The sequence below is a fragment of the Lactuca saligna genome, chromosome 1 (assembly GCF_052625555.1).
Source record: "Lactuca saligna cultivar CGN05327 chromosome 1, ASM5262555v1, whole genome shotgun sequence".
NCBI classification, from domain to species: Eukaryota; Viridiplantae; Streptophyta; class Magnoliopsida; order Asterales; family Asteraceae; genus Lactuca; species Lactuca saligna.
The window spans coordinates 162,826,554-162,841,722 of record NC_136417.1 but is presented as its reverse complement, the minus strand read 5'-3'; the positions used below and the strand labels follow the sequence as shown (position 1 = coordinate 162,841,722).

Sequence of the window (15,169 nt, the reverse complement as noted above, 5' to 3'; positions counted from 1 at the left end):
GTGGAAGATAAAGAAGATGAAGAAAAGGGAAGAATTTCATACCTTGGAGCTTGATTTTTGATGCAAAATTGAGGAAGATTGAATATTTGGAAGGGTTTTTTTTCAAAGGGGGCAGTAGGGAGAGAGGGAATCACAGGTATTGAGTGAAGAATGAGTTAGAAAAATCGAGATTTGACCTTAAAATCGTTCAGCCCTGTTTTTACGTTTACACGGCCCGTGTAAATCAAAGGTGAGGGTTTACACGGCCGTGTAAATCCCTGAATCATATAAACCGTGTTCAATCGTTTACACGGCCCGTGTAAATGCAAGGCATAAGTTTACACGGCCGTGAAAACTTCTGAGAAAGCCAAAAAACTTGATTTTTTTCACTTTTTGAAATTGCAACCCGCTAAACCTCTACTGCCCGAAAAATGATTTTTAACCCTTTTTTAGCATGAAAAACAACTTGGAAGTTTGAAAGCAAAGAAAATACAATGAAAATATACTAAATGACAAAAATACCCCTAGGTTGCCTCCCGGTTAGCCGCCCCTTTTTAATGTCGTTGGCTCGACTTGGACCCCAACTATTTGTGCTTCAGTCTCGATACGTGGGCCTCTCTAACATATCATCACTCCTCACATGCTTCTTGTCATCAATAAACTCTAAAATCTCCAACACTTCATTATCCATATCAAACTTCTTTGCAAGCTCTTTGGCTTTGTCCCTGTCTAGTTTTCATGACAAAACTAACTCCAGAAATTCATTGTTAGACAAGTTCAAACCCTTTCTTGTTGAGGGATGGATGAAATTGACAAAATTAACAGATTGAACATCAAAAGGAGTCTTTTGTGCTTCATGCACATTGAAGTTGATAACTTCACCATCAAATTCCATACTCAAGGTTCCATTGTAGACATCGATTTTTGTTTTAGAAGTTTTAAGAAAAGGTCTACCCAAAAGAATGGAACTTGAACTTGGAGAGTCATCGTCTCCCATATCTAAGACATAAAAATCAGCCGGGAAGACAAATTCATCGACTTGCACTAACACGTCCTCTAATACTCCCTTTGGGTGTACCAAAGACCGATCAGCAAGTTGGATGATCACACCGGTTTTGCTCAATGTTCCTACACCAATTGATTTGAAAAGAGAATATGGTAGGACATTTACAGATGCACCTAGATCAAGCATAGCTCGAGGTACATAAAGATTTCCCAACTTGCAAGGTACGGTAAAGACACCGGGATCCTTGCACTTTGGGGGCATCCTCTTTTGCAAAACCGCGGATACATGCTCCCCAACCGCTACGACTTGATTTCCTTTTAATTTCTTTTTAGATACACAAAGATCCTTAAGGAACCTTGCATATCTAGGTACTTGCTTGATGACCTCGAGGAGTGGAATGTTGATTTGAACTCTCTTGAACATTTTCATGATGTCATTCTCCTCCCGTTCTTTCTTCGTGCTCTTTAATCTTTCGGGAAATGGAGCAGGTGTGACTTTGGACTCGGCGATGAGGGGCTTCCTTTCGCTTGTTTTCTCTTCCTCCTTCTCTTCTTTGGTTGCCTCTTCAACCACTATTTCATCTTCTTTTTGATCAACCGAAAATTTTGGACCATCATAGCTTTTCCCGCCTCTCAATGTGATGGCACACACATTGTGCCTTGGGTTTGCTTCAGTTTGGGCAAGCAACTTTCCTTGAGATTCTAGTTTGCTTACGGAAATAGCAAGCTGTGAAACTTGTTTCTCTAAGTTCTTTATGCTTGCTCTTGTCTCTTGTTGGAAAGCTTGTGTACTAGTTGCCAAACTTTTTACTATGTCCTCTAAATACATACTTGATGAACCTGCTTGTTGAGGAGGGTGTTGTGGTTGCCTTGGCTGAAAGTTTTGTGGTGGAAAAGGCGGTCTTTGTTGGTATTGATGTGGTTGACTTGGTTGATAGTTCCCTTGTTGATTTCCTCCCCAACCTTGATTGTTGTTCCATCTTTGATCACCTCGTGGCTGCTCATATCCCCTTTGACTAGACCCAAGAAAACCTCCCATGGCTTTTGCTTCTTCATAATCTTCCTCTTGAAGTTGAGGACACATGTCGGTTGGATTCCCCACTTGAGTACAAATACCGCATGGACGGGGTGTGGGTTGCACACCTTTGTCTTTGGCTAGCATCATAACCACTTTCGTAAGTTCGGACAATTGAGCTTCAATTTGAGGAGTCTGGACCTCCTTTACACCTCGGGGTGCATCTATGTACCATTCTTCTTCTTGAACTGTATGCTTGGACTCTTCTGCCATGTTTTTGATAAGAACTCTAATTTCTGTTGGAGTCTTATCAGCTATAGATCCACCACTTGATGCATTGAGTAATCTCCTATCCCAAGATGACATTCCTTCACAAAAATACTGCAGCAACTGATATTTTGTAATCCCATGTTGTGGACATCTTGAGCACAATTTCTTGAACCGTTCCCAATAAGTATGCAAGGCATCTCTCTTTTGTTGCTTAATGCCAATTATCTCTCTACGTAAAGCTGAAGCTCTCATTTCGGGAAAATATTTATCCAGAAACATCCTTGCAAGTTCATTCCATGTTGTGACTGACCCCGGTGGTAAGTCATACAACCACTCCTTGGCTGAATCTTGTAAAGCAAAGGGGAATGCCCTTAACTTGATTTGATCTTCTGTGACTTCATGTGGCTTCATACCCACACAAACAACATGAAATTCCTTAAGGAATTTATGTGGGTCTTCATTCTCAAGACCACGGAATGAGGGTAACAAATGGATGAGTCCAGACTTGAGTTCAAAGTTGATTGCTGCAGGGTAATTTATGCACAAAGGTTGTTGGGTGACATCTTGAGTAGCCCATTGTCTAAAGGTTTGTTCAGGTGGTGGATGTGGAGGATTTTGATGTCCTCCATGGTTGTCTGCCATGGTAGGAGTAGGTGAAGATGGTGGGGTGATACTTTTGGATGTTGGAGAGGATGTAGTTGATGGATTTGATGAAGAAGCTCTGGATTGTTGTTGTTTCTTTAAAAGTTTGGCTTGCTTCCTTCTCTGTTTAGCAGATTTCTCTATTTCCAAATCAACTGGTAAAGCTGTACCTGTGCGAAAAGATCTTGGCATAAACAATTAGTACTACCGTATCCTCGGCAACGGCGCCAATTTGTTTGGGTGTCAAACCAACAAATGATGGGATAAAATAATATTAATATAACTTAAATCACTGCTTTTTCTAATACTAAAGATAGTATAGAGTAAGCAGGGTCGGTCCATAGAGATACGAGACTTTTTATCTTTCCATATTTTCACACATAATACAAGTAATATTGAAATGGGGGTTTGTATTTAAACTTGAATTAAACTTCATAAATAAGAAAGATTGAAAACAAACGCAGTAGAAGAAGTACATTTCCGATTCTGACTCTTATATATGTATTATGTTGAAAGATGTAATATGATTATAACTCATGTTCAATCTAGGTTGGTAAGTTGGATATTAATAAACTCTAATATCCAAATTGGCAAAAGTATTTTATTCAAAATAAGCTCTTTAAATAAAATTTCATTTAATTGATTTAACCCAAATAAGCTCTTGCATTAAATCATTAAATGACATTATGTTCTTGCATTAATTACCAACAATGTTTAACATTCCTCTTAAGCTTGGGAATACAAACATTTAATCTTTGATTGCACTAATTTTGATCTAATTACAACCAAGTAAGTGAGTGTTACTAACATCAAATCATAAAACATATACGAATTTCATGATTTGATTAACTAGATTGAATAGAACCCTAGTTCATTGATCAAGTGAAAAAGAGAACTAATCAAACACATGATTAAGATCAAATCAAAGATTACTAGATGTTAAACATAAGTCAAATTCAAGTTACAGTCTAACAACACATACTTAAGAATTCAGATTCGGAAATGATAATAAAATCAACCACACATATCTAGGTTGGACTACAAATCAAACATGTTTAAACTTCAAATTGACTTACAAAAAGAAATTAAAGTGTTTTCCAACTGTTAATCTACTTGCAAAAGCTCTGAAAATCATCTCTTCTCCTCCCAAAAGCCGACCTAACCCCCATCCAAACTGATTGTCTCCATTATAAGAAGACAAAAACCACTTTAAAACTGTCGAGACGTTTACACGGCCCGTGTAAATCAAAGGTGAGGGTTTACACGGCCGTGTAAACAAGAAAAGTAGAATGCTTAATTCTTCCAGGTCTTCGAAGTAGAATGTCCTTGCATATACGTTGACACGGCCCGTGTAAATCAAAGGTGTAAATTTACACGGCCGTGTAAACTCCTGCGAAGCCAAATTCTTCATTTCTTCATTCTCTCTCTTCAAAGCTCCAAAACTTCTACAACTTTGTCTCCAACTCTTGATAACTTCCTCCAACAAGATCCAACCTTCATAAGTCCCTGAAATATCCTAAAAGCATGTGAATGGAATTGCATCATGAAAAATCCCGAAATTATACAAAATGCATGAGTCTAAACCTAAATGTAATGCACTTTTATGAACTAAAACTATAAAAAATGAATGCATGAAATGCACCTAACACCCTTCTTTGCTGACCACGTGTCCCAAGAAATCCACTGTTTGGATCCAAAATTCGCATTTGAAAATTTTGCATAAAGCTTCTCGACTCTTAACGTTTCCAAGACTTGTCGCAGATGTTGACCATGTTCTTCCTCACTTCGTGAATACATTAGTATGTCATCGATAAATACTATCACAAATTTATCCAGGTAATATTGGCACACATGGTTAATTAGGTCTATGAAGACCGTGTGTGCATTAGTCAGCTCAAAAGGCATCACCAAATACTCGTAGTGACCGTAGCGTGTTCTAAAGGCAGTTTTATGTATATCTATATCCTGGACTCACATTTGATGGTAACATGACCTTAGGTCGATCTTTGAGAAATAGTTCGATCCTTGCAGTTGATCAAAAAGGTCGTTGATTCGAGGTAGGGGATAACGGTTCTTGATAGTGACTTTGTTTGGTTGTCGATATTCCATGTACATGCAGAAAGTTCTGTCCTTCTTTTTCACGAACAAGATTGGTGCTCCCTAAGGTTAGAAGCTCGGTCTAATACATCCCTTGCTTTGCAGTTCGTGTAGTTGGCTGGAAAACTCTTGCATCTCCGCTGGTGCTAAACGGTATGGGGATTTGGCTACGGGGTGGCTCTGGGGATCAAGTTAATTCTCAACTCGACCTAGCGTACAAGTGGTATTGCTGGAAGGTCTTCTTGGAACACATCAGGAAAGTTACAAAATTTGGAATGTTCTTGATGCGTTTTACCTCCTATTTCCCATCAACAACATGGGTGTGTAGGTACTTTTGAGCCTTGATGCAAGAGATGATTTGTAGATTCATGTCGGGTTTATCACCATAGATTACGAGAGTTTTGCTTTTTGGTAGGTTACGGAGAATAGCCTTTTCAGAACATAGGATATTGGCATGGTGAGGACTTAACCAATCTATGCCTATGATAACATCAAATCTTCTTATTGTGATCGGCGTTACTTCGATTTGGAAGGAATGGTAATTTAGAGTTAAAGTGCATCCTATGTAGGTGTTTAAACTCGTGGCTCACGAAACTTTTCTCCGCACCACTATCGAAGAGTATGCATGCGTATGAGTTATGGAGGAGAAACGTACCAGTAATCATGGTGGGATCCCTTATGGCTTCCTCATGCCCCATTTCTAAAACCCTTCCCACGCCTCCGCCATTTATGTTCTATTCCTTTGGCCAGTCCCTCTTGAAATGCCTTATTTCACCGCATTCGTAGCATGCCCGACTCACCCCATCATTAGCAGCTTGGGAGGGTTGTTGTGCTCACGTTTTATAGAAACGCGCGATATGCCCCTTCTTGTTGCGATTGTTGTATTGCAGTTCTCGATAGGCTCCATGGTGATGGTAGTTACATTTATTGCACTTCGGAAGAGTCCCAACATATTGCTTGGCTGGTGTAAGGGTGGTAGGGGTGGTAATGGCATGGGCGACCACTATTTGTTGTTTCTTAACCGGGTCTTGAGTGGGTTGGTCCCTCTTCTTATTCCCAAAATTCTTTTTGTTGTCTCTCCTCCTTGGTTGTTTGGGCATGGGGGTTATAATGCCTTGACTAACTCCTTGGTCGACAAGAGTGTGTGCCAAATACTTAGGACTGTCGAAGGTGCTCGACTTAGTGGACATGAGCATTCCCTGGATTTGAGGGGATAGTTCCCAAATGTAATGCTCCACTTTCTTAGGTTATGGGGTGACCATTCCAGGGCACAAGTTGTCAATTCGCTAAATCGGGCAGTGTAAGTGGAAATATTAGAGCCTTTCATGGTGTTATCCCATAGTTCTTGTTCCAGTTTATGTACCTTGCTCCTTGGGCAATATTCCTCGAGCATGATCACTTTCAGGGCCTCCCAACCTATGGCTTTGGCCATATCTGACTTTATATTCGTCCGGACATGCACATATTTCAAACACCAACTTGGTTTTCTCAAACCATCTTATCAAAGTAACGACACAGTCATCGACATGATAGGTTTTGGGTTTGCAGTTCATGAATTCTTTGTAAGAGCACATTTGTGGGTGCCGTTGTTTTTTCTCCCAGGTTAAAACTGTTGGATAAGGTTTCTAAGTCCATAACTTATTTGGTATATACTTGACCCGACCGGCATGGTCCATTTGGGTTGCATCTCATCCAAACTATTATGGATACTTTTTTGAGAGTTATACACATATGTTTATTAATATATTATGAGTTATAATATATTAATATGAAGTTACGTTATTTAATTAGTTTTAGTCTTAAATTAATTATGAATTAATTTAGAGATTAAAAGGAATACTAATTAAATTATGGGCTATTTGTTTTATATAGTGTGGGCTAATACTCATTTGTTAATGGGCTAGGCTTATGTGGAAGTCCATGGATGATCCATGGAGCTTTTAACCCATGGATCCCTGGAAAAGGAAAAGACATGGGTTATTAGGGTTTCACCCTAACCATGCACACTATATAAGCATGCTTATGGAGCATGAAATGGAGCCTAAGAGAAAACTAGTGAACTATTGTGTGTGTGCATGTGTGTGGCCGATTTTATACAAGGTGTATACTCTCTCAAAGTTTTCCAAGAGTTCGTGGTGTTTGTGATTCCATTTGAGGCATTCACACTATTGGTGCTTGGCCCTTAAACTCCTTAGAACCAAACTCACCAAAAGGTATGTAATCTCTTCTAACTCTTTTATGTTGAAATGTTCCCCATGCCATGTTAGATAGGTTATAAACCTTGGAAAATTATTATTTTGCATGTATTTAGACAAACATAGATCCAAGGTTTATTAGGGTTGCATGCACACTTAGGAAGTGTTAGATTGCTCAAAACCCAACAGTGGTATCAGAGCCTAGGCTTGCTTGTTTGATACTTGATGCAAAATAGTGAAAAAAGTCGAAATCGTTGCTGTCAGCATGGTGGACTCGCCGAGTCCATTGGGGGGACTCGACGAGTCCAAGGCAAACTTCAACCTACTCGGCGAGTAAGTTCATGCACTCGACGGGTAGGATCGAAAGAGTGCAGATTCTCGACTTTTGCTGCTGGAAATGGACTAGAAACATTACCCTAAACTGTTTTGGTGTTATAAAACTTATTTTAGTTGGTGTAATGGTTGTTCTAATCTATTTGCAATAGCATATATCAAAATTCCATGATTTTATGTGTTCATATAATTCTTGAATTTTTGATGATCATGTTCATGTTCTTATGAATTTAGAAAATGATAGGAATTATTTGCTGAATTGTTTAGGATTAATTCTTTATCATTTATGTGTTTTAATGGAGTCCATAATTTGTCCTCAAGTTATGGATTACCAATGGTCACTTTCATTTAACACACACTTAAAACACATAAGTTACATGAAAATGAAGAGTCTTCATTTTTATGAACCTTTAATTCATAAGTTATGAAATGAAGAGTTTTGCAAAGTTACAAAACTTGCCCTCAAGTTTTGGAATTTGTAAAGTTTCACACACTTTAATAAACTTTAATTCCAAACCTTAGAGTTTTAATAGTTAAAATTCAACCCTTATACTATTTATAACATTAATGGTTAATTATTATATATATGTATAAGAATAAGTCGTTTTACCGTTAGTAGGCCTCATTCACGAAGCCGGTCTATAAGGTGGGTATAAGGTTGTTGCCTATAAAATGGCGACTTAATGGGTGTATACTCTCACCCACCGCTTGCTTGATCGGTGGAGGGTCGTTAGCCGAACGGGTAGAACAATGACTTTAAATCCTCATTAAAAGTATAATGATTATTATAAAATAACTAAACTCTTTTAATTCCCAATCTTAGTTATTTTAGGAAAATGTGAACATGGTGCTAGTCCATGGAATTCACACTTTGTACCTTACCAAGTCGTTGGTGGAGCGTGTGTGGTTAACCGGCACACTAACTAGGACTAGTAAGGATCACGAAGGGTGACTTACTGTTTGTCATAGATCAATGGAACGTGTGTGGTTAACCGACACATTGATTACGTGATAATATTAAGAGTACCAAGTGAATTAGCATGGTTATTCACACCTTGTTTTTTTGATCCTCCGCATCCCAGTCACAAAACTTGAAGGGCACAATCGAGATTGAAACATGCCATTGAAAAGTTCAATGAATCTCAAAAGAATCTAGGAATTTCAAATCCAATTAAACCTAATAAATCATTTCGTTTTCATGGTGGAAATTGGTGAATCGTCATTCACCTACCTTTCAAATATATTATTACTTAGATTACGGCATCCCTCTTCTAAGTGTAATATATTGTGATTGGATCCTAGCCTTAATATTACATTTGGGTGTCTTATTAAGGATCCTAAATATCTAATCTAAACTTACTTTCTTCTTTCAGATGTCTTCCAACACTAATGCTTCAGGCTCTAACCCAACTGGTTCTTTCTCTCTCATGAATCTTTGTGGGAGGGTCATCTTTGATGGTTCCAACTTCATGGATTGGATTAGGAACATCAGGATGGTTACTCGTTACGAGGACAAGGAATATGTCCTCGATAAGGAGTTAAAAGAACTTGATGAGTCTACTGCTACTCCTGAGGAGATCGCTGAATTCAGGACTCATGAGAGAGATGCTACTAAGGTGGCATGTATCATGATGGCCACGATGACAGCCGAGCTCCAAAAGTCGTATGAAGATTTCTACCCTTTTGAGATGCACCAAGACCTGATGGAAAGGTACCATCAGAGTGCTCGTCAGGAGCGGTATGAAATAATCTCCTCCATAATAACTACCCGCATGAAGGATGGTGAATCCGTCACGGGCCACATGCAAAAGATGCAAAGGTATGTGGACCGTTTGCTGAAGCTGAATGTTAACATCCCCGAGGAGTTGGCAATTGACATCATTTTGCACTCCTTGCCTTCTTGTTATGATCATTTTCGAATGACATATCATATGAACCAGGAGGAAGTTACCCTCAGCAAGCTTCAAGGACTCTTGAAGACCGCTGAAACCGGTTTTAAGGGTAAAGCGGTTGTTACCTCTACTACTCCTACTCCAACTTCTACCCCTGTTTTAGCTATTGGGCAAGGCAAAGGGAAAAAGAGGAAGCACCCTTCGAAGGGTACCAAGGGAAAGTCTCTTGAAGGCTCCTCATCAAAGACTAAGAACGGTTCTGTCACTCCTTCTGCCATTCCCAAGGATACTGAATGCTTTTATTGCCATGAAAAGGCACACTAGAAGCGAAACTGCCCTAAGTACTTGCAGGATCTAAAGGATGGGAAAGTGAAACCCACCTATGCAGGTATTTACACTATATTGTCTAATTACTCAACATACTCTAACTCTTGGGTGCCTTATACAGGATGTGGTATTCACATATGTTCTGATTTGCAGGGCCTAAGAAGAAGTGAGGATGTGGAGCACGGAAAGATAAACTTAATCATGGGGAATAGGAAGGCTTCACCTGTTTCCAAGATTGGAGTTTATACTTTGTTGCTTAATAATGGGTTAAAATTAGATTTGAATAAATGTGTGTACTCGTCTGAAATGGCGAGGAATATTATTTCTTTTCATGCTTTGTACAAACAAGGTTTTACCTTTTCGTTTGATAATGAATGTGGTGGTATTAATGCTTTCTTTAATAATGTGTTTTATTTTAAAGCATTACCTTGTGATGGTGTGTATGAAACTGTGTCGATTGTGGACAACTTAGGAAATAATGTGTTGTATATTGATTCTTCTACTATCCTAGATAAAGCATCATTGTGGCATTGTCGTCTTGGACATGTAAACAAGAAACGCATAGGACAACTCCAAAAGAGTGGAGTCTTGGAATCATTTGACCTCAAATCAGATGATAGTTGTGAATCTTGTCTACTTGGAAAAATGACAAAATCACCCTTCACTGGAACTTGTGAGAGGGGTGAAGGTTTGTTGGACCTAATACATACTGATGTATGTGGGCCATTCAAAACCGCCACAAGGGATGCTAATCGGTATTATGTGACTTTTATTGATGATTTTAGTAGATATGGGTATGTCTACTTAATCAAAAATAAGTCCGAAACCTTTGAAAGGTTTAAGGAATTCAAGCAGGAAGTAGAAAATCAATTGGGCAGGAACATTAAGATGCTTCGATCCGATCGAGGTGGTGAGTATCTTAGTACCGAGTTCCTTGACTACCTTAAGGAGTGTGGGATTGTCTCACAATTGACTCCTCCCAGGACACCACAGCTGAATGGTGTAGTTGAGAGGCGTAATCGAACCTTGTTGGACATGGTTTGCTCTATGATGAGTCGAGTTTCGTTACCAATCTCTTTTTGGGGGTATGCCTTAGAGACTGCCGCCCATATCCTTAATCTAGTCCTTACAAAGAAGGTTACCAAAACACCTCATGAGATGTGGACTGGGAAGGTTCCCAATTTGGACCACATCAAAATTTGGGGTTGCGAAGTCTTCGTGAGGCGCGAAACTCATGATAAGCTTGAACCCCGAAGTGAAAGGTGTATTTTCATCGGCTACCCACAGAAATCCTTCGGTTACCTCTTCTACAGACCCAGTGAGAATGTGGTCTTTGTAGCACGAAGAGGGATCTTTCGCGAGAAAGAATTTATAAGCCAAGGAGACAGTGGGAGGCAAATTGATCTTGAAGAAATTCAAGAATCAATTGGTGAAGGAACCTCAGACACTAGCAATCAACCTGAGGAGGAAACTCCTGTTGATCCAGCTGACGAGTCTGTACCTTCGAGGCGTTCCACACGGGTTAGGAACACACCTTCGTTTTATTATGGTTTTCATATTACTACGGAAGGTGATACGTTTATTAGTGATAGTACACTAGTAAATTTGGATGAACCTAGCAGTGTTAAGGAAGCCATGGCAGGCCCGGAGTCTGCTAAATGGAAGGAGGCTATGGACAGCGAGATATAGTCCATGTATGACAATCAAGTTTGGAACTTGGTTGACAATATACCAGGCCGTAAAACAGTCGGGTGCAAATGGATCTTCAAGAAGAAGACAGACATGGAAGGAAAAGTGCATACTTATAATGGCTCGACTGGTTGCGAAGGGTTTTACTCAAACTCAAGGTGTTGATTATGATGAAACCTTTTCGCCGGTAGCAAAGATTAAGTCTATTAGGGTTATGTTAGCCATTGCATCATTTCATGATTATGAAATATGGCAAATGGATGTCAAAACCGCTTTCCTTAATGGAAAGTTGGCTGAGGATGTGTACATGAATCAACCAGAGGGTTTTGTCAATGCAGAGTACCCTAATAGAGTATGCAAGCTTGAGAAATCCATTTATGGATTAAAATAAGCATCTCGTAGCTGGAATCTTTGTTTTGATGAGAAGGTAAAAGAGTTTGGCTTCTTGAGAAGCGAATATGAGTCTTGCGTGTATGTCAGAGCTAGTGGGAGTATAGTTAGCTTCTTGGTACTGTATGTGGATGACATACTACTCATAGGAAATGACATCCCAACCTTGCAGGAGGTTAAGTCCTGGCTTGGGAAGTGCTTTGCTACGAAGGACCTAGGGGAGGCTACCTATATCCTAGGGATAAGGATATTAAGAGAAAGGAGTAGAAGACTAATTGGACTTAGTCAGAGTATCTACTTGGATGAGGTGTTGAAAAGGTTCAACATGGAGAATTCCAAGAAAGGAGATTTACCGATCCAAAGCAATACCAAACTGAGTAAGACTCAGAGTCCGAGTACAGAGGCAGAGATAGCTGAGATGAGCCAATTACCATATGCTTCCGCAGTTGGCTCGATCATGTATGCTATGACTTGTACCCGTCCTGATGTGGCATTTGCTTTGAGCATGGTCAGCAGGTATCAGGGGAACCCTGGCAAGGCTCATTGGACCGCGATAAAGAACATTCTCAAGTACCTGCGGAGGACTAAGGATTGGATCCTCACCCTTGGTGGCAGTGATGACTTGAGAATATTAGGGTATAGTGATGCTGGTTTTCAGACTGATAGGGATAATTTCCGCTCTCAGTTGGGCTGGATCTTTACCTTAAATGGAGGGGCAATTTCTTGGAAGAGTTCCAAGCAGGAGACAGTGGCTGATTCGACTTGTGACTCAGAGTATATAGCAGCGAGTGAAGCAGCGAAGTAGGAGATATGGCTAAAGAACTTCATCGGAGACCTTGGAGTTGTACCAGCTATTAAGGAACCTATAGAGATTTTCTGTGACAACAATAGTGCGGTTACCTTAGCCAAGGAACCAAGAGATCATGGCAGATCCCGACACATTGACAGAAAATATCACTTCATAAGACACAAGATTGAAGAAGGACTCCTTGTGACAAGGAGGATATCATCGGATGAGAATCCTGCAGATCCCCTTACGAAGGGACTGACGAGGGTTAAGCATTTTCAGCATGCGAGACGCATCGGGCTGAGGGACGATATTAGTTTTACAGATTAGATAGTTTTCCTGAAACTTGTAAAATGTAATCGACGTTTGATGATGAATAAAATTTGTGATTTATTTATGAGTAAAGTGTTACTATCATTGTCAATTATTTACTATTGTTTCAGTTTTGCTTGTTTTGACTTCCAGAATAATTAATTTATTCAAACCTCCACAATCGATCATACGTCGGAAGTAGGTATGAATCAAGATTGTCATGAATTGGGTTTGTAGATGCCTTAAAGGTGTTTAGACATGGCAATGGTTGCTGCAACATTCATGAGTACTCATAAGTTATGAGTATTGGTATAAACCCACGCTCACTTGTATCACTTCATGGAATTTATCTCGAGTGATCGTGAGACGATAACATCATATAAATCTTTAAACCTAGAGATATGAGTTGTTACCTATGAGTTGGTTGTGCATTGATTGCACATAAACACATCAGTAACTTGATGTTATAAAACGTGCCTTTGTGTACAATTCAATAAGTAGTAGAACAAGCATATCAGTCGAAGTTTATCTGTTCCTTCTTGAAATAGAAGCAATATCTGGGCCCCTCGATGATTTTGTGTTGACCCATGTACCAGGCCTGGTCAGAACTAAACCGATGTGTTCAGCGAAGTTCTTCGTCAAACTAATCGGAAAATCGAGAAACAACTGCTAGACAATAAGCAAGACATAGTTCCATGTGTTTGTCCGACTGATATCATGAGAACAGAGGATTATGTGATCACTTATCTAAAATGGCGCTTCATAGTTCGACAGAGTCTTCATTGTTCGAGGGAGTTTTCGAGAGCTACGATTGTTGGTTGGTTCCTGAAGTTATAGGAAAATATAGTTATTAGACTTATCCAAGTGGGAGTCTGTTGGATAAGGTGTCTAAGTCCATAACTTATTTGGTATATACTTGACTCGACCGACATGGTCCATTTGGGTTGCATCTCATCCAAACTATTATGGATAATTTTATGAGAGTTATACACATATGTTTATTAATATATTATGAGTTATAATATATTAATATGAAGTTACGATATTTAATTAGTTTTAGTCTTAAATTAATTATGAATTAATTTAGAGATTAAAAGGAATACTAATTAAATTATGGGCTATTTGTTTTATATAGTGTGGGCTAATACTCATTTGTTAATGGGCTAGGCTTATGTGGAAGTCCATGGATGATCCATGGAGCTTTTAACCCATGGATCCTTGGGAAAGGAAAAGACATGGGTTATTAGGGTTTTCACCCTAACCATGCACATTATATAAGCATGCTTATGGAGCATGAAATGGAGCCTAAGAGAAAACTAGTGAACTAGTGTGTGTGTGCATGTGTGTGGCCGATTTTATAGAAGGTGTATACTCTCTCAAAGTTTTCCAAGAGTTTGTGGTGTTTGTGATTCCATTTGAGGCATTCACACTATTGGTGCTTGGCCCTCAAACTCCTTAGAACCAAACTCACCAAAAGGTATGTAATCTCTTCTAACTCTTTTATGTTGAAATGTTCCCCATGCCATGTTAGATAGGTTATAAACCTTGGAAAATTATTATTTTGCATGTATTTAGACAAACATAGATCCAAGGTTTATTAGGGTTGCATGCACACTTAGGAAGTGTTAGATTGCTCAAAACCCAACAAAAACTACTAGTACCGTTTCCAATTCCGTTGTTGTTTCCATTCGTACTGTCACCAATGATTTGTGCAATGACAGCCGCCACAGCGGCTGTCACCACAGCTTGGAAAATGGTAGTGTCCATCTGTGGAGGTGGTGGCGGTGGTGGAGTTGTTGGTGTATTGTTTTTGTGTCTGTTTAACTTCCTTGGTGGCATCCTTTACCTACAAAGATCAAAGATGAACGATAATAAGTCTTTTATAAGGCTTATGAGTTGGGCATTATTGTAATGGAATGTATTGGTTGTATGTGTATCTAGTCTTGTTTGTCATTGTAATTTGCAAGTAATTCATAATTGAAATTTTTACTATAATGGGTAAACAGTCACAGAGCGTATAGTAACACTAAATGAAATAAAATGCATACCAATTTCATTGATAATATATTATTAGTACATAGTTTTGTGAAAATTGACCTTTAAGGAGGTCTACATATAGGGAAGAGTAGCACCAATGCTTACTCTCTCACCTAATCTATAAAAAATTGGATTAATATAGGCCCTTCTCGTGGTGTGTGATGTCCTTGAATCCTTATAGAGCGGCCATGTGTGCTTG

At 39.2% G+C, this 15,169-nt stretch overlaps 1 protein-coding gene across 1 annotated transcript; it reads right to left on the bottom strand.

Moving 5' to 3' along the window:
* Positions 1-574: 574 nt before the first annotated feature.
* Positions 575-14,772, bottom strand: LOC145013115 (uncharacterized). Its single transcript, XM_078971924.1, has 3 exons — positions 14,595-14,772; positions 763-3,081; positions 575-708 (listed from the first exon to the last, which is right to left on the bottom strand). The coding sequence occupies exons 1-3, from the start codon at positions 14,770-14,772 to the stop codon at positions 575-577; spliced, it is 2,631 nt and encodes an 876-aa protein (XP_078828050.1).
* Between the last annotated feature and the right edge of the window lie 397 nt (positions 14,773-15,169).